Source organism: Monodelphis domestica, chromosome 7 (genome assembly GCF_027887165.1).
Source record: "Monodelphis domestica isolate mMonDom1 chromosome 7, mMonDom1.pri, whole genome shotgun sequence".
Taxonomy (NCBI): domain Eukaryota; kingdom Metazoa; phylum Chordata; class Mammalia; order Didelphimorphia; family Didelphidae; genus Monodelphis; species Monodelphis domestica.
The window spans coordinates 192524309-192544505 of record NC_077233.1 but is presented as its reverse complement, the minus strand read 5'-3'; the positions used below and the strand labels follow the sequence as shown (position 1 = coordinate 192544505).

The following is a 20197-nucleotide window of genomic DNA, read 5'->3' as shown; positions in this document are numbered from 1 at the left end:
GCTATGGTGGGAGCATTGATAATAATGTCAATTAGAGCTAGCCAATCTAATCAACTCATCATGGTCCATCATAATGGGAAAAGAAAATTGATTGACTATGGAATGTAGAAATATCTGAATCCACTGAGTTTTTACCAGTAAACAAAGTTTTGCATGCTTCCCAGAGACTTTTCAAATAATCATGTCACAAAGCAATAATGTAATTGAAAGAAGGAGAAAAAATGGATCCCTTCTCCTTTGCCTTTCTTGAATGGAATGCTTGAATATTTTGACACCAGCCAAGAAAAGCAGTGTAATATCTGGGCCATTTTCCCATCATAAACACATGATTTCTGTTGATTAGGACAAAGAAGCCTCAGTAGAATAGGTATTTGGGGGTTTAGCCTGTTGTTTGGCACGCAGAAAACAAATGATGCCGTTTTTATGGACTGACTGATGATCATTCTCTTTTCCTTCAACAGAGCTGAGCTCTACCGAGCCTCGGGGAAGTTTGAGCTCCTGGACCGCATCCTGCCAAAGCTGAGGGCCACCAATCACCGAGTATTACTCTTCTGCCAGATGACATCCCTCATGACCATCATGGAGGACTACTTTGCTTTTCGGAACTTCCTTTACCTACGCCTTGATGGTAAGTTCAAAAAAACTGGGGAGCACCAAGTCATATGGTCAGAAATGAGAAGGAATAACCAACACTGAAAGTCGAGCTCCACCAAAAAGGGCAAAATGGTGGCAAAGAATTAACTTATAGACTGCTTTGGTTCTCAGTGGCAATTTTTACTTCTACCTTAACACAAGCAAAATTAAAATAATTGGCACAGCTGTTCATCTCACCCAAATCTTTCATTTAAATCAACCCAAATCATTCACAAATAATTTAAAAGATTGCTTTTAAGGATCCTCATTATCTATTGTGTTCCCTAGTGTGTCTTCTGCCAAGCCTTGACATTTTCCAGCAGTGGTCAGTACGTTTCAAGTCTATGAAATGCCAGACCCTGCCTTGGCAATGTAGAATTTCATCCATGACTTAAGACCTTCTTTAATATAGACAACTTGAGTGCTTTATAGGAACTACCATTCTTGCAAATACTGCTGACATACCAAGGCACTTTGAGGCAGTTGGTGAACTTTTCCTTTCCTTTGCCCCCTGTTCACAACTGGAGATCAGACTAGTTTTCCCCTAAAATGAAAAAACTGTCAGGAAGTGGTGGAGTAATCAAAGGAAAAAAAGCCCTTCAGTGTGCTGGCAGTAGCACTAACAAACCTTTGGTGCTTCCAAGTAGCGTAGTATGCTTCTTTAGCAATTGGCAGATGTTGTGAGTCTTTTATTCCCCAAGGAGCCAGAGAAAAGAGAAACCTCAATAGGAAATGATAATGGTGGCTGCAGAATAGAAATGAGGTCACCATAGCCCCTTGCTCTATTGAAAACAAACTAAAAGGGACAATGTGGAACCCTCTAGCCCAAGAAGTATTCCTCCTGGCTTTAGAGCTGACCACTCTGACTCCTTATCCTGGACCTTCTGTCTTACCCTCTTCCCTTAGCCTCCCTCAGTAGCCCCTATGCTGTAGAACCTTTGCTGAGGAACATGAGGAGCAAATACCAGTGACCTGAGAATGAGAAAATCCCTGTTTTCCTTCCACTGCCTGGCAAGTGTAGGGAAGCCCAGAGGAAGTGATCCTGATTTGACTGCTTTCAGGGAAAAACATTCCTTACAGTTTTGAATGCATCCTCACAACAAAGCATAAGGACACAGGATGCTGAAGTCCCATAATGCTAATACAGCATCTTCTGTCAAGTCCATCATGGGTTAATCAACTTTTATGGACTCATACATGGCAACCTACCATACATTGTTAATACAGTAAGCAAGTTGTTTGGCTCTCAGAACACATTTTCCCACAAGAATAAGCAAGCTTTTTCTTTTTTTTTTCCTGGATACAACTTGTTGCTAAGCTAATTATCTGTATTTTACAATAGGACAAATCCTGTATGACCCTAAGAACATTGATCTATTACTTTCTGCGTTATGCCACCAACATAAAAGGATATCAGACTCAAAAAGCAAAATGAAAACTCTTGATTATTGAAATAAGGAAGATTTGGAGATATAGTCCCTAAATTGTTCAGCGGCTTTGGACTAGCCATAGTGAAGATAAAGGAAATATAAACTTTAACATTTTATAAACAGTAGGATGTTATATGAATCTGAAGACTGATTTAATAATGGCATATAGTTGTGGGGTTGTTCAGGGTTTGGATTACTGCCAGAGGGTAATAGAGGAAATTATAGTTTTTCCATTAAAGTATATCGGTTGAAAATTTTGGAGTAGACATGGACTATGATTTCATTGGTATCAGAAACTCTCAAAGAGCAGACTTTCTCTGTAAATAGAACCTACATTGCAGTTTAGACTCCTGAGAAGGCATGTAAATGCTCAGAGTCCTAGCTACTAGTCTAGGAAACTTAGGAATGGACAAGAGCAATGAGTAATAATAGGAAAGGAAAATTAGAAATAGGAAAGAACAATTAGGAATAGTAAAAGGAAACTAGAAATTGGAAAGGAAAACTAGGAATAGAAATTATTAAAATATTAATTCTACAGTGCCTGGAACATAATAGATACTTAATATTTGTTGAATAAATCAATAATTATTAATACTATATTATTGCTAATATATTTATTTTCATTCTTTTTTGTTAGTAGATCACATTTACATTGACAGTATATGTCCAATAAATGATGTAAGAATACTATTGAAGAAATATATGATCCAAAAGGCTAATACATTAATTTTACAGGCATATAAAGTTCAATTATAATCTAATACCATTCATTGACTATTTTCATTTAATATCTTTCATTTTTTCTTGTTTTGACTTCCATCCATTCTTTGAAAATGAAAAAAGTCCCTTGCTTGGGACTCTGAATTTTAAGGAAATTCCATCATTAATTCTGATACTTTTTCATATTCTAAGAATTGCTGTAGCACCTAGAAATTCATAACATTTCATCTTTTCCCTTTCACAAATACCCAATTCTTTGTCATGTAATATCACTAACAAAGTTGATTTTGGATAACTTCACTCTGAAAAAGAAGGGCCCTTAGAATGAATTCTTTTAGAAGCAGAGAAACCTGTTTTCTTGCTTAACAAAGGTGTTAATGTCTAAGAAGCAGCTAGAGGGATTTCTCCCTCTGGAACCCTTGTTGAGTTGAGTGATTTTCCAGGACTATGTACATTTTCTCTAGGATCTGTTTTCTCAATCCTTCACTTCTTTTTTAAGAGTAGGTCAAAAGTTTTATCCTTTAATAAACCAAGTTAAAGGAATCAAAGAAAGGAGATCATGTTTTAGAAATATTGTAAACTGCCAGGCTTTGTTTCTTTTGATTAATGGAACATTTCTGGTTCATGCCACTGGAAAGATACATTTATTTATCTAACACAAAATTTTAAGTGTATATATTTGGTAGATGATTATTTTTTTCAGTTGTTTTCAGTTGTATCTGACACTTTGAGACCCCATTTGGGGTATTCTAGGCAGAGATATTAAAGTGGTTTAACATTTCCTTCTCCAGCTGATTTTACAAATAAGGAAACTGAGTTAAATGGGGTTAAGTGTCTTGCCCAGGATCAGACAGATAGTATCAGAGACCAGATTTGAAATCAGAAAAATTAATCTTCCTGACACCAAGTGTGGCACTCTATCCATTGTGCTACCTAGCTGACCATACTACATAAAGTATTTTGAAATACTTTAAAAAACCAAAAATGCTAAAAAAAACTATAAATGCATTAGTATTGTGTACTTTATATATTATTTGCTCAAATGGCAACTAAACATTTAAAATTAAAATTTTGAGAAAGAAAAGTTTCCAAAGTTTCAAATTCTAACTTAAAAAAAATTTTGGAAACTAAAGTTCAATACTTATTCCTAAGATCTCCTCATGAAATAAATGAATGAATATATTTAATTGCAGTAGTTATTTATGGTTATTAGTACACTAAAAAGGATGTTTTTGCATTTTTTAAGGAAATGGGAATAGCAAAATTTCTACCTAAGCAAAAGTTTTATTTGACATTTATTCTCATGTTAATAAGTCCTGGATTATTCCAAAAGCCTCAGTGCAGTTTTAAGTTTGGGACACCAAAAATCAAACATCTTGAAACTGTACTGGGACTTTTAGGACATCACATAAATGTTCACTCCTATATATTTTCTAATAGCCTTCACAGATGTGACCTCGGTCAATTTTCTCTTTGGCTATGTTCTGCACCAGAAAGTATAAGAAAATGAAACAAATGCTGCTGCTTTTACTAATGAGCATAGTAAATCCTATGCTATCTATAACAAGTAATTAGGTCTGGATGACATCCTTATAGAATAACTGGTTCGCCTCTGAAAAGGATAGAGATGAGTTGATTATCACCAAAGATACCAATTTATAATGCTTTGCCGTCATCTGCATTTGTCAAGGGTACCTAACCTGAGCCTCACAATGAGATGCTCTGGCTCTGCATTATGAGAAGTTAAATAATATTTTTTCTAGTTTTTACAATCAAAGCTTCATCCTAATAATGTCCATCATAAAATATGATTGAACTCTTTGCTTCTGCTGATTGATACAAGGTAGTAAGTTTTGTGATTTCTTTTAATTTTTCAATTCTTATGTTACATGAACCTACAGGTGACTTTGGTAGAAGAATCTGGTTGTATTTTATTCATGCCATAATTTCTCAGTTATTCAAGATTTTATTCTAATACATGCCAGGTGAACTCTTGGCCCTTACACCCACACAGCTGCAAAGTTTTTCATTTCTGCTTCCAGAAAACAGATGTCATCATCTCTAAGACTTTGTGTGTGTTTGTAAACACACACACACACACACACACACACACACACACACACACACACAAATATGTAATATTTTAAAACCAGTGCTTAGCTCAGGGCTGACACATGGCAGATTTTTATACATGTTTATTGAATGAATGAATGTATACAATGTAATATTAAAATTGGCTATTCTATCTTTGGCTCTGATGGTCTTTCATTAACTTTGATGCCATAGCTAAATAAGGGAAGTGCTAATTTGTATGCTTTGTATAATTATTACTATTGGTTAGCATATCTGGATAAATTATGGGAAACACACTTAAGCTACTGCAAAGAATCTTTTAAAATTACATCTTGCACCCTTAACCCCCTTTTAGGAAGCCAATAACACTGCCCCAAACACTTTTAATACTAATTAAATAATTAAATACTAAAAAGATACTCCAATTATTTTAAGATAACCAAGTACCACCACCAGTGAATTTAGGTAACTCTTTGGAATTTATAATTAAAGGGTTTGAATTATAGTTCAATTAATCAATAAATAAACATTTTATTACATTCCTATTATATACCAAGCATTGTGCTAGTGAGCCCTTGTGTTTAAATATTTACTGTTTTACAGATGGTAAACTGAAATTTGGATGCAAGTGAGAATTCATGTTTTAAGTTTTTCCTCATTGAAAATAATGTTTAGAATCTTCTTTTTCAAGATACCTTTAATTTTTAATCAATAATGAGAACAGAAATAATAAGCAACTAATTGTGATCTCACCCTAGTTGTGATCTTGACTTTGATGGTAACTTGATTCTTTAAGTTTTAGTCTTTTACTATTTTATTCCTTCATCTCTTCCTTGACTGTAATTAGCAGTGTTTATAAAGGAAACTGTGTACTCTCATATAACTCACAATAATTTCTTCTTATTACCTAGACTATCTTTTCTTTCCTATTCAAAAATGCTCATACATAGGTGGAAGACAATTCTGCCTCAAAATTTTAGGAACACGGCACTTGTGATTTTTTTCCAAGTTGGGAAATAAGATTTGCCTTAGAAATGCTTTAACTTACATACTTTTTTCTTGACTGTAGGTAGTACACTGTAAGTATAAGAGCCCGAGAGGCTGGGAAATGTTCTTTAAACCAAAATCAGGGGAGGCACAAGTTCAGGTTTCATTTCAGTCTCTTTATCTGCTGAGTTACACCAGGCTTAACCTGTCAGAACCTGCATGTCCTAATCTCTAAAATGGGGATTTTAATGCTCATACTACTGATCTCACGGGGTTTCTGGGAGAAAAGGCAATTACTTGTTCCCTCCTCCCACCCCAGAATTCCCTTCCTCTACCTTCCACCCTTGACATTTTTTGACATTTCATGGATCTGCAAATCTATGAGCAAATTACATTCCATCCACATTAAATAAATCATAGATACTTATTTGAGTCTTAAAGACAAATGACTTTTCTAAGTACACAAAGCTATTATCAAAGTAAAATTTGAACTTAGGTGACTGAAGTATTTTTCCTATATATATTTTAATATACTTGCTTTAGAAAATATTGACTATATTGGTAATACAAGATAAAAGAAGGGATTTTATTTAGCTTTTAGGAGGGAGTAATGCTGCTGTACTCTGTCCTAATCAATCCATATCTGAAGAATTATGTTCAGTTTGGGGTACCACATTTTGGGAAGGAAATTTAGTTAGCTAGAGAATATCTAGGGGATGTGAGATTTAAAATGGTTGAGGTCTTAAACTGTAGTGATTAAAATAGTGGAAGATATAAATTGTGATAGATATAAGAGAGGGTGAGTAAATTTAACCGCAGAAATATGTTTCACCTCAGTGTCTTGGGTTTAAAATCAAATATAAATTGGTCGTCAGGGAAATATTCCCAATTATTCCAATACCTAAGTCAATTGGGTTTTATAGAGATTTTAATTAACAATACAATGAATAATCAAAGAAAGAGAGAGAGAGTAAGAAAGGAATAAGTATGAAGGGCCTCAAGCCAATATGGCCTAGACCTGAGTCTTAAAAGAGAAATCAGTCAGTTTGTTTTTTTTTAACACTCACCACAAGGTCTGACTAAACAAGGATACTGGTGACACCAGGCCAGCGTCCTTCTTCAAAGAGTCTTCCAGCCAGAGATTGTTTCAAAGGGCCTCTCTCAAGAGCCTCCAGAGCTCCTACCCCAGAGGGACAGAGCTCCTCAGAGGAGCTCCTCAAGGAGCTCTCCTTCAGAATGAGAGTCAGAAATCGAGATCCTTTTTTTCCTTGCTCTTCTCTGAGCTCCTTTTTTTAAGGGCAAAATCTCCTCTATCACCTCCCCTAAGTCCTTACAGAAATCTACCAATCACTGTAGATGTTTCTAAAGGACCACCCATTTTGAATTCACAGCTGAGTAGTTTTAATCTCTTTAGTAAGTCAGGAGAAAATGCTGCTGTGTCAACAAATTTCATTAAGAAAAAACCTCTGAATAAGTTATCACCCTTTTAGGTTTAAGTAATTTACAAGTTGCCCCACCTTTATAGGTACTTAGTATCCCATTGTATCAATTCTAAAACAGTCATGACTCAAAGAACTTCCTGTCCCTTACATAAGCATGGATCAAAGTACTTTCATTGTTAAGCAGTCTTAAGTAGGGTGGAGCAGGGACACTCCCATAGCTAGGAGCCCCCACACTCAAGTAGAGTTCTCACCATCTGCTAGGGAATTTTTTTAAGTAGAAGATTCCCCAATGGGGGAAACCCCTAACATTCATAAGTCTGAGAAATTTTGAGGTTTACAGGGAGAGGGACCATAATGGTAAATTCCTGGGAGCTATGCCATGTAAAGATAGGTTGAAGGAATTTGGAATACCTATTTTAGATAAAAGGCAGCTAGATGGTACAATGAATGGAGCCTGGAGTCAGGAAGATTCATCTCTTCCTGACTTCAACTATGACCTCAGACACTAGCTGTATGACCCTGAGCAAGTCACTTAACCCTGCTAGTCTCAGTTTCCTCATCTATAAAATGAGCTGGAGAAGGAAATGGAAAACCACTTCAGCATCTTTGCCAAGAAAATTCCAAATGGGATCACAAAGAGTCATCATGAATAAAAATAAGTGAACAACAAATCCCAGAGATGAGAAAGCAGAGAAAAAGTTGTTTTCAAGTATCTGAAGGGCCCCTGTGGGCCATAGACCCAATGATGACTCACCTTAGAAGGCAGAGATAAGAAAATGGGGTAGATATTGCAAAGAGGCAAATTTAGACTTGATATAAGGATAACAGGCAGAGCAATCCCAAATAGAAAGAACCACCTTGGGAGATAATGAGATCATCTTCACTGGAGGTATTCAAGCAAATGATAGATCATCAAGTAAGGAAATTATTTATTTATGAATTTATTAAGTGACTCCTGTGTGCCAGGCACTGTGCTTCTACTCTGTGGAGAAACAAAGAAAGGATTCTTGTGGGGTATGTGGTAGAGAATATTCTTGTTCACATATAGGTTGATCTAGATGGCTTTTGATTTACTTTCTAACTGAGATTCTGTCATTTGAAATGAGTATTTCAGCCAAAGGAGATAGGTATAATTTGTTTTGTTTTATTTTTCAAGCTTTACTCAATTGGAAAATTCCTCTTCCTTCTCTCTCCTTCCATTCTCCATCAGGTACCACAAAATCAGAAGATCGTGCTGCCTTGCTGAAGAAGTTCAACGAGCCTGGTTCACAGTTTTTCATTTTCTTGCTGAGTACCCGAGCAGGGGGCCTGGGCCTGAACCTTCAGGCAGCTGATACTGTTGTCATCTTTGATAGTGATTGGAATCCTCACCAGGTGGGCATGTTTTTTTGGACTCATTTCATTGTTTCAGCATCCATGAAGGGAGCAGCCTAGAGAAAAGATTAGTCGTAGCTGTTGTCTCTATAGGACAAAATGGGAAGAAAAAAAGCAGAGAGACTCTTTTTCCAAAAGTGAAAGCGCCCAACAGATAGCTAGATCATCTTCTAGAGGTGACACCTTGGAGCTCTGGTTCCTGGTGGCATGGATAATCTTTAAAGAACCAAGTCAGAGATACATCATCACTGCTCCTCCTTAGCCTTAACATCCTTTCCTTGGTATCTTCCTTGCCAAAGTATGCTCTCTGATTTATGAAATCCTGCTTGGTGATTTGTTTAGAAAAATCATCGAAACAATCTTGAAAGCTCCATTTTTGAAAATATAGTACCTAATTTTTGTCCCAGGTAATTTAATCTAAGGATTAAAGTCATCACCTTTATTTGGGGGGCAAGTTGGGGTAGGGTGATGGTTGCTATTTTTAGTAGGATAACTGCACTGCAATTTTGATTTGTTACATTTAACTTGATGATTCTAAAATAAATTTTAAAATATGTGAAAGCATCAGAAAGCCTTCCTCAACAAAAAGATTCTTTGACATACAGTGAAGAATATTTTAAAAGGTAATAGTAGGTATAAATTTTAAGAATGTTTTTGGATTGCTACCATTTTAGATGCAGACCAATTTGCTATTACTTGAGCTCACCTCACCTCTCAAAGTTATAGCTTCTTAATTGCTACCCTTTTAATTTGGATAGTTAATAAACATTTATTAGGGACCTGCTGTGGGCAGGCAACATGCTTAGTGCTGACCCTGTGGCTCTCTTCCCTTACTTTTTTGTGATCCTGGAGAAGAATGAGTAGGGTTCATTGGATTTTACCTTTTTAAATAAACATCTCTGTCTAACCAGTTTGGAATACTAGATCAGGTCTTTGGAGCCAACTAAAATCAATTACTCAAAACAGTGTTTTACCATGGGAAAAGATGTTGGAGAGTCTCTATACCGATGTTTAGTGCTACTAAAATTTCATGGCTGAGGTCTTGGTGAGCAAGATCCAAAAAGAAAAATCGGAGCAATGAACTAGAATCCAAACATTGACTGTTTACTGCATGTTAGCTTCAAGTTAATGAAAATAACATATAGGCAGTGAATGAGTCAGTGATTGGGACCAAATATTGTACTTCATCCAGTTTACTGCTGGCTACGATGGCAGGTTCGTTTTAGCTGTTTCTCTGATGTCACTCAGAGTAGATGTGGTCACCTAAATTCTTTGTATCCAGCTGCAACACCAGTAATCATGGTTGCCTTGCTTTTTGTTAGTTTAAAAATGTTTTTGCAGAGCTTAATTAATGTAGTGGTACTGATGAATGGTATTTTACCTTTAAATTCAATAGGCATCTTGCCATGGCTAATAAAAATTATAGCTTATTTGTGAATGGTGGCAAGAGTGACTTTCAATGAGGAATGAGCGTATAGTAGCAAAATTAAGCTACTCAGAAAAATTGACTGGGCAAACTTTCCTAGCAGCAGATTCAAGGACAGCAAAGTTTCTATGAACTCTGCTGTTGTTGACAGGATCAATTTATGTACATTATTTTAAAATTGGGGCTATTTCAAATATATTAATTTAATCTTTTAAAAAATATATGAAATGCACAGATTTCATAGGATGCATGATCTAAAGGGGGACCTTAAAAAAGCAGCCTCTATCTGCTCCATCCCATTACCTTGAGGCAACGCCGATTCAGACAGGTATGACCATCCTATTGCTAGACTCTCAGATTACTCATTATAATGTTTAACAAATTTTCTCTGCCAGAAAGTCTTCCCTGAGTCTGGTTTAAGTTCCGCATACTGTAATGATAAGCCAACTCCCTATTCTTCTGCCTTATTTTCCAGAGTAAATAAGTGCTGGTCATAAAATGTGCACTTGGCAAATGTTTCATGAGGGAGTAAATAGTCCTAGTTCTTTCACAAAGACTAAAAGGCAATTGCAGCCAACTCTTAGTTATTCAGGAGCTAATTAGCCAGTTTGTGGATTACTCACAGCCGCCTTTGCAGCTCTCCTCTTTTGCTGCCTGCATTTTAACCCTTTAACAATTTATTAGCATCCTCGAGTGGACAGGAAGGAAAGGGGAGACCCTGAAATTAGACCTAGCGCTGATGGCTGGGAGTCCTGTTAAAAGAATTGATAATGATAGCAAAGACCGAAATATTTGCTAAAAGTAAAGGATTTCCCCCCTACATTTGTATTCCAATATACCCTTTAGCAAAGTAATTAAAATGTGATTGTACACCAACTGTGTTTGTGCTTCAGCACCATTGTATTTATATTCACATGTTCAAATAATCTTATGAAAACGGTTTTGCTTAATTAAAGACCCTAAATCAGAAATAGCCTCAGCAGGCTCTTCATCTTCTTTGGCAAAATGCAGAAGACTTTGTTGTTTACCAGTAAAACCTAACAAACTCTCTCAAAATTCTCAAAGTTCTGATTTTAAAAGCTGGGGCTTTCCTTCGCACAGTTGTGGCAGTGTATTCTCGAAACTTAGGAATTAATTTCCTTTTGCCACAGGTGTTGCACAAAATGCTTCTCATCTAGTTTAAATCTCTTAGTTATTTATAACTGTAACATAAGAACTGACTGCTCAGTACAATAGCACCTTTATTAATGAAGGTGTTTCCAGTTGACACCTTTTAGCACGCACTTTCTTGTCAATTGGTTAAAAAGTCTTGTTGATATCTTTTGTTTTTACATCATCTTCATCCTCAACTATTTTCCTCCTCCTCTCATGTTCTACCAGAGGTAGAAATAATATGGTCAATATGAGTGTAAGTACAAATGTCCTAGGATAACAGCTGGGAGAGCTGATCGTCAGAAAATACTTGCTATCAGGATCTTTTCGGTACGTGCCTGTCCCATTCAGAACTTCACGCTGTAGTACAGCTAGTTTATACATCTTATTGCATGATCTGAAGTCCTCAGTTCAGACCCAATGAAGCAGCATGAGGCAGCATGCTCTTCTTGAAAGACGCCTGGATCTGGAGTCAAAGATCTAGGTTGCGTTTGCAGCCCTGGGTGGCCTAGATAGGCAAGTCGATTAATATTTGGGTCTCACTTTCCAAATATGAAAATTAGGTGCTTGCACTGAATTGTCCACAAGGGCTCTTTCAGCTCTCAGTCTACAAACTGCTAGCAGTTCATGGAGATAAAGATCCATCAGTGTGTGTCTGGAGAGCCCTGCTTTCTAAGCCCAGCATCTATTTCAGTTTGGACTTGTACAGCTTATATCTAAATTTCCTCTGTCCTGTCTTCTTGAACCAGGGAGATGGTCATTGTCAATGTCAATGTCAAAAGTCATTACTGTGATTTTTTCACATGCCAGGGACCACTAGGTATTTGGGGCACATTTTCAAAAGTCAATATTGCCGTATTTTTCCTTTGTGTTGAAATAAATAGAAGTTACATATCATATTTCAGTTCATTTGTTGAGGAGACAGAGAGACGGATATAACATGGCATATTGTTGTCTCGAACAGGATTTGCAGGCCCAAGATCGAGCTCACCGGATTGGCCAGCAGAACGAAGTCCGGGTGCTTAGACTCTGCACTGTAAACAGTGTCGAGGAAAAGATTCTCGCAGCAGCAAAATACAAATTGAATGTGGACCAGAAAGTTATCCAAGCAGGCATGTTTGATCAGAAATCTTCGAGCCACGAGAGGAGGGCTTTTCTGCAGGCCATATTGGAGCATGAAGAAGAAAACGAGGTACTGAAACTATAGACAAAGTATTCTTCGTGAAATTAAACAGTGACTTTCCATCTTTACAGAAACAATTTTTTTATCTTTAAAATATATTCTAGGGTTGGGGTTAATTAAGAAAGATTAAAGCAGCTGCAGTTTTGTGTTCTAAGTGCAAAGGTTTGAAAAGTATCCAGTTTGTTTATTAAAATTCACCATTACCTTAGGAAGAGAACAATTTCTGGACTTGGCCGATTAACCTTTAATTTAAATTTCACCTAATTCAGACTGATGGAATAGTACAGCACATTTTGTAAATCTCTCAGGATGCTGCCTCCTGGAGGCCAGCTGGGAAACTGCAAAGCAGGTCACCTGCCACCAAAATAATGCTACTTTAAAAACAGAAACACTTGCAGAAAGGAGCATTTGAAGGCTTTCTCTACCCTGGCAATCTAGGTGCTATATCTCCTTAAGACCCGTAGCCCAAGATAGTATTTCAAGAAAATTGCCTACCTTCTATCAAAAGAGGATTTCATCCTGACAACACAAACCCTTTGCATACTGCTTTGAAGGCACATATTTCATAACAGGTTTTTCTCTTCCTTAAATAGAAAGAGCAAACCCAATGCTCTTCTCCCAAAAGTCTCTGATCCAATAGAGCACTAGTGAAAGAATCCTCTATTTTGATCATTGCTAAATAAAAATAATAGATGGAACTGACTATTAGAACCTAAAAGAACTTTAATAGGTGAATAATAGAATGCAATATGTTTTACAATCTTTAGATTCACCTCTACTTAGTAAATAATTCCTGAAACTTCCTTTTTTCATTATTCCACAAGAGCCAACCTGTGCCATACACTATAAATTCAAAGGCTGAGTAATTCACTTCATCAGCTAATTCAACTGAAAAAAAGGTCTAAAGGTCTCAAAAGTTGTCCAGGTCACTCCCTACCTGGGCAAGAATTTACCTTACAATCAATCTTAAAAGCGGTCAGGTTCTTTGCCTAAAGGTTTCCAATGAATGAGAACTCATTCTCTTGCCAGGAAGATTCCATCCTTCTTCTCTTCCTCATTTCAAACCGTGGCCAGTTTCCCTCTTTGTAACTTCCACTGATTTCTCTTCTTTCTATCCTTTGGGACCCAGCAGAACAAGTTGAATACCTCTCCTGCCTTCTGATTTTACCTCTCATTGGGGGCAGCTAGGTGGCGCAGTGGATACAGTGCTGGGCTTGGAGTCTGGAATACTCCTCTTTCTGAGTACAAATCCAGCCTCAGACGTTTACTAGCTGTGTGACTCTGGGCAGGTCACTGAAGCCTGTTTGCTTCAAGTTTCCTCATCCATCAAATAAACTCAGGAAGGAAATGGCAAGCCAACCAGTGTCTTTAGCAAGAAAACCCAAAATAGGCTCACAAAGAGTCAGGCACAAGTGAACGATGACAATATAGCATCATCTTCCTCCAGCTAAACATCTTCAGCTCCTTCAGCTGAGCCTCCTCGAGTCAATAAATGGCCTTTCATCACCTGGCTGCCCTTTTCTAAACTCTTTTAAGGGTATTGGGTTCTTCATAAATGAGCCACGCAGAACTGAATGAACAGGACAGAGTTCAGTGCCACTCTGGCTTCTCTGAGGCTGGCCACTACTTTGTGTCTCTTACTGCAGCCTAAGCTGTCTTGGGTGTCCTGCCACCCTGTTGATTCATGTTGACCTTACAGTCAACTAAAACTCCAGGATTGTTTTCTGATGAACTGCGCTCTTAGCCTTGCTTCATCCTTTCTATTACTTGTGAGCTTGCTTTTTGAACCCAAGTACAGGATTTATTCCCATTAAATTAAATCTTAATCAATTAGGTAAAGTGGTATAGCTCAGCAAGGTCATTTTGAGCCTTGACTGTTAATAGTTAGTAGGCAGTAAACTTTTATGAAGCATCTGCTCAGGCTCAGTGCCAGGGATTATATGTTTAAAGAAAAGAAAAGAAAGATGGTCCTTGCCCTTGAAGAGCTTATCATCTAATGAAGGGAAGATAATACACCAAAAGAAGCTGAAAAAGGGGATGAGGGAGGTGCCATCAGGTACTGGGTCCAGAGGGTCAAGGTGTTTGTGGAGTTGAAACCAAGCAGAGCAGCTGATGGGAAATGAAGGGATGGCTGGAAAAATTCTGAGCCTTCTCTAAAGAGAGGCTATAGGAGTTTTTTTGTTGTTCCACTGCCTAGCTGACTAATTGAGGGGAGAGATCATTGAAAGCACTGAGAAGGTTGTTAAACATCAAAACTGAAATGATCTCCATGAAGATGTCCATGGAGTGGAAGCCAAGCAGAACAGACAGTGGAAAATGAAGAGTCAACAAATCTTGTCAACAAGTGATTCAACTGTCCCTCTCAGAATTTCATGTTCTGAAATTTTGATAAACATTCAATCTGTTGCCTTTGTCCAAATCATTGAGAAAAACATGGCTAAAAGCACAGCTCCCTAGGGTACCCTCCACTAACATTTCCAGTCTGTCATGAATCCATTAATGAGTCCTTTGGGAGTCTGTCATTCAACCAGTTCCAAATCCACCTAATTGTATTAGCCTTTAGCTTACTACTCTTGTCAAATGACTTCCTGAACTCTAGATAGCCTATCTTAGTAACCCTGTAAAAAGGGAAGTTCTCATGCATGAGGTTGTGATTAACTTTTCTAAATATTCACAACCATTTCTTTAAGATTTGTTTTTCTGAAACATTAGACATTTTCATTAGTCTATGATTTCCTGATTACATATTCTCCACCATTTTGAATATCTAAACCACATTTATGCTTCCCGAGTTCCATAATAACTTCTTTATTCACCACAATTTTTCAGACGACATTGACATTAACTCAGCATGTATATCTCCCAAGGTTTTTGCTGCCCTAGGATGTAATGGGTCTGAATCTGGTACCTTGAGTGCATCAGTGGCAACTAATTGCCTTCTTATCCACACATACCTTGAATATCTCTTCCTATTTTCCATTTTGTTCAGTTTCTGACCTGAATCATTCTTCATGACCTGAAAAAAGGAATGAGACAACTAGTTGCTACAGTGTCTAGAATACCAGAACTGGAGTCAGCAAGACCTGAGTTCAAATGTGGTTTCAGATACTTACTGGCTATATGCCCCTAGACAAATCACTTAAACATTGTTTGCTTCAGTTTCCTCATCTATAAAATGATAATAATAATAGACTCTACCTCCCAAGGTTGTTGTGAGGATAAAATAAAATATTTATTAAGCACTTTGCAAACCTTAAAATGCTACATAAATGCTAGCTATTATTAAACAAAGATAAGTCAAACAGCTTTATTCATTATCAATAGTCCCATCCACTCTTTTGTTGCTCCTCTTATTTTCCCCAGTTTTTTTTTAAATCGTTTTTTTCTAATTTTAGCTTCCCTTGACAGCCTCAGCTCATGTGACATTCTTCTTAAGAGACTATACCATACTTCTGGGTACCTAGGTGGCACAGTGAATAGAGAGAGAACTAGATTGTCTTATTGTAATCAAATCTACATTATATGTCTTTAAGAAATCTAAGTTGGCTAATGACTTGTATGTTTCTTGGTACCTTCAGAATTTCATTCTTTAAAAAAAATACAGTGTATTGATTGCAAGGCAAAAGAATGGGAAGGGCTAGGCAAATGGGGTTAAGTGACTTGTTCAGGATCACACAGCTAGGAAGTATCTAAGGCCAGATTTGAACCCAGAAACTCCCATCTCCAGACCTGGCTCTTAATCCACTGAGCCACCTAGCTGCCCCCTGCCCCCAGAACTTCATTCTTGAGGACTTCCTTTCTTTCCTGGGCTGATTATCAGATATTAGTACCCAGCATCCTACATATTCTTTGAGTTTTTCAAAGTGTGTTCTCGTGATATCTAGGGTGCATGTCATAATTTCCCAGTCTTCTCTTCTCTAATAAATTTCACAATAGTCATTGGTTTCACCCATTGTCCCATTTCTACCCTAGAAACCAGCTTCTTTTTGTTGATGAGGATCTGATTCAAAATAGAATTTCCTCTTGGGGATTTCTTCACCTTATGAAGGATAAAATTATCATTAAGGCAAGTCAAGAAGTTGTTAATTGCCCTGCTTTTGGCAGAGATTGTTCAGCATTTGTCTAGTTCAGTGACCTCCAAAATGGACACTGGGAGCTACTGCCCCAAGTGAGCACATGGTCATCTAACTGAAGAGTGAGAAGAAAAGTGACATATTGCCCTCACTATGGTAGCCAAACTCAGAGCTTCCTTTCAGCACAAATTGTGGGCAAAGCATCATGCTGGGGAGTATAACATTCTATTTGCTGCTAGAAACATAAATCACAGTATACTATATTAATGATATATTTAACAAAGTCATGAATATTCTCTGTTAAAAGAAATATTGGACTACGTATTGTGTTCTATAGATCTGTGCTATTATTATATGGGTGTGCATGCATATATATTTACATATATATGCAATTCAGCCCCTTTTTTCAGTCATGTCTGACACTAACACCTTCCCCCAATTTGGAGTTTTCTTGGCAAAGATACTGGAATGGTTTGCCATTTCCTTCTACAACTCATTTCACAGATGACGAAGGTGAGGCAAACAGTTTCCCAGAGTCACATCTGTAGAGTGTGAGGACAGATTTGAATCCCGGAAGGTGAGTCTTCCTGATTTCAGACTTGGTATTCTATCCACTTTGCCACCTAGCATATTTGTGTATATGTATGTATAGAGATGGAGATAGAGAATGAGGTTTGGTTACATAGGTGCATAGATCCAAAAATGACCAAACTCCCTTAAAGACCTGCTTATGCTCCAAAGTCGAAAACAAAACTTCCCATTGTGCACTTTCACATGTTTCCAGAAGTCGACATTTCAAACCTCCTTGTAGCTTCCTATAAGGGAACACAGATTGAGCATGCTCTACGCCTGGGTCCCTTATTACTGTTTTCCCAAAGGTCTCAGTATAGTTTTAAGCCCTTAAAGCTCAAAATGACATTGAGATTTTGGGATACCCTACATTTGGGAAGGAGTTTTGCCTAAGATGCTGTACTGTATAGTAGATATATATTGTAGTGTGACATAAAATTAATGTTTTTCAATTAAATTATATTTTAAATGTCCTTGTAATAGCAAAAAGAACACAGCATGGAGTTGGAGACTTTGGGTTTCACATTCCACATTTTCTGCTTTTGACCAGTGAAATGTTGAGCAATTCACTTCCCTTTGGGGCCTCAATTGACAAGATAATCTCTAGTTCTTCTTCTAGCTCCAAAATCAGATAGCTCCTGAAGTTGAAGTCCTTTTATAAGATAGAGAATCCTTTCACCTCGAACCTAGAGTACAAATTTTGCCTTTTCAGCTTTTGGTTTTTCTTAGTGGAAGTGCAATTGAATCAAAGAGATAGAGGCATTGCCCATTTTTATTACAAGAATGTAGGAAACAACTTTAGTGTTTGAAAAGTAGAAGTTTTGTGGTAGAGTTAGTCGTCAGGTTATCAGGTGTTTGGGTTTTTTTTAAGTTTGATTATTTAGTTTATTTAGTTGCATACTAAAAAGAAAGAAATGGAATTAATGTTCTATAACATAACACATTCAGATATGACTATAGCAATGGATGGAGGGACATCTAAGTGGTGCAAACAATAGAGTGATGAACCTGAAGTCAGGAAGACTTATCTTTGTGAGTTCAAATATGGCCTCAGACATTTGCTAGCTGTAGGACTCTGGGAAAGTTACTTAACTCCATTTGCTTCAATGTCCTTATCTATAAAATGAGCTAGAAAAGGAAATGACAAACCACTCTGGTATCTTTGCCAAGAAAAACCCAAATTGAGAAGGGGGGGTCATCACAGAGAATCAGACATAACTGAAAATGACTCCACAACAAGAAGAAGGGATAGGGACTGGACCTGTAAGTTCCCTAAAAAAGGATCTCTGGGTGCTCCTCTGTTTATGTTCAACTTGGCACCTTCTCTTCAACTTAGAGATTTGCCCAGAAGATTGAAAGGTGGTTGGTCAGTCAGTCAACATTTATTAAGTACCTACTGTGTGCTGAGCACTAGGGACTTGAAGAAAGGTAAAATTGCCCCTTCTCTGTAGGAGAGTCATCAAAGATATACAACAAGAAAGCAACTATGTACAAACAACATATATAGATACATATACAGTATCTAGATATGGGTATGTATCCATAATCTATAGAAATGTATCTATAACCTGTATATACCTAGAGATAAATATTTATAATCTATAGATATGTATATATAGGATAAGTTGGAAAAAATCCCCCAGAGGACGGGTACCAGAAGCATCAGAGGTGGGACTTGAACCCAGGTATTCTGGTCCCGTTGCCTAGTTCTCTGCCCTTTATGCTACAGTGCCTCTCCTTTTGGCTATTGATTTTACAAAGCACTACAACCATGGGAGGTATGTAAACCTGAGGGAGGTTGTAGCTGTATAGGATAGGTACTTAATAAATGCTCACTGAATTGAACTTTAAAAACATCCTAAAAATGTGAGCCACTGAGGATTTAGGAGGGAGCTTTCATATCCGTTCAGCAGAAGTGAACTAGCTTTAGTTCCCTGAAGAAGACATGCAATCGTGACAGCTCAGAAGATAACCACAGTGGAAGTGAAGCATAGCGAAGGCTGCCGAGTTCAAGGCACTGCGGACCCGGAAGGGATGGTTCCAGAGCTGAAGGGGTTCCCCTCCCCCGTTCCCCATGGTCGGACTTCCCCATTCAATAAGGAGCCGAATCAGGATTCAAATCCAGGGCTCCTGATTCCTTCTCAGATTGCCATCGCGTTTTACCAGCTGCCTCTCGCCACAAGGAAACGATGACAAGTCCTAATCACTGAGTTTTTATGTGGACATTTTAAAAGTGCTTAGCACATTGCCTGGTAAATAAAAGGCGCTAATAAATGCCTGTTCCCTTTCCTTCGCCACATTCAGACACTCGTGAGAGCTTTGTAACTTTTGTTTTGGGGATGTAGAGGATGGGGAGATTCCAACGTGATTCTCGGACGTTGATAACTTGCGAGTAGAATGTCTGCTCTGGCCAGTGAGAAAATGGGGAAGGAGAGCTTCCTCTTTGCCTGGAGCCTTACGTCAAGCACGAGCAGCCATGTCTAGCAGGAGTTCCAGCCCATTCCCGTTCAATACGCCTTTATTGTATGCAAGTTCATGTTTAAGCTCATTGAATTGCAGGCCAATGTGAAAATAAGCCCCAAAGATCATTCCACTGGAGGCACTGGCTTGATTCCTTTGTTTCGAGGCCTCCGTTAAAGCAATAGTCTTTTTAAACCATCTCGTTCTGAGCATACTCGAGGTGGCTGGTTAGTTGACATTCTATTGTTTCCTCTATATTTTTTAATCTTCACAGATATATTGAAATTTCCCCTTACTGGAATGGATTGGAAGCTTAACTTTTGAATGCTCTCCATACTTTTTTTTTCCTTCTTAATTGTTTTTCTTTTGTTTTTTGCAACATGGCTCATATTTTTTACCCATACTTTTATCAACAGAATTTTGTTTTAGTCGTTGTTTGAAATGAGAGGCAGTGTTGCCAAATAGGTTTAGGGCTGGCAGCAGAGTTGGTAGATCTGGGTTCAAGTTCTACTTTGACATACAATCACCTGGAAAGTCCCTTACCCTATCACAGCACACCCAAGCAACTCTGAACTGCAGGGCAGTTTCTGATCAACATTAGTAAAGGGAATTTTCTCATCACATTTGTTTTTGTTTTTGTTTTTAATTGAAACAGATATTCATTATCATGTTTA

The 20197-nt window shown here is 37.6% G+C and overlaps 1 protein-coding gene across 9 annotated transcripts in view; it reads left to right on the top strand.

The window, feature by feature from the left end:
• The window catches only part of SMARCA2 (SWI/SNF related, matrix associated, actin dependent regulator of chromatin, subfamily a, member 2), a 208252-nt gene that overhangs the window by 114273 nt on the left and 73782 nt on the right, over window positions 1-20197 (top strand). For all 9 annotated transcript variants that reach the window (XM_056806218.1, XM_007498585.3, XM_056806219.1 and 6 more), the window contains 3 exons: window positions 462-628; window positions 8496-8659; window positions 12202-12429. In XM_056806218.1, the coding sequence (XP_056662196.1) occupies window positions 462-628; window positions 8496-8659; window positions 12202-12429 (559 nt within the window). The remainder of the gene's footprint in view (window positions 1-461; window positions 629-8495; window positions 8660-12201; window positions 12430-20197) is intronic.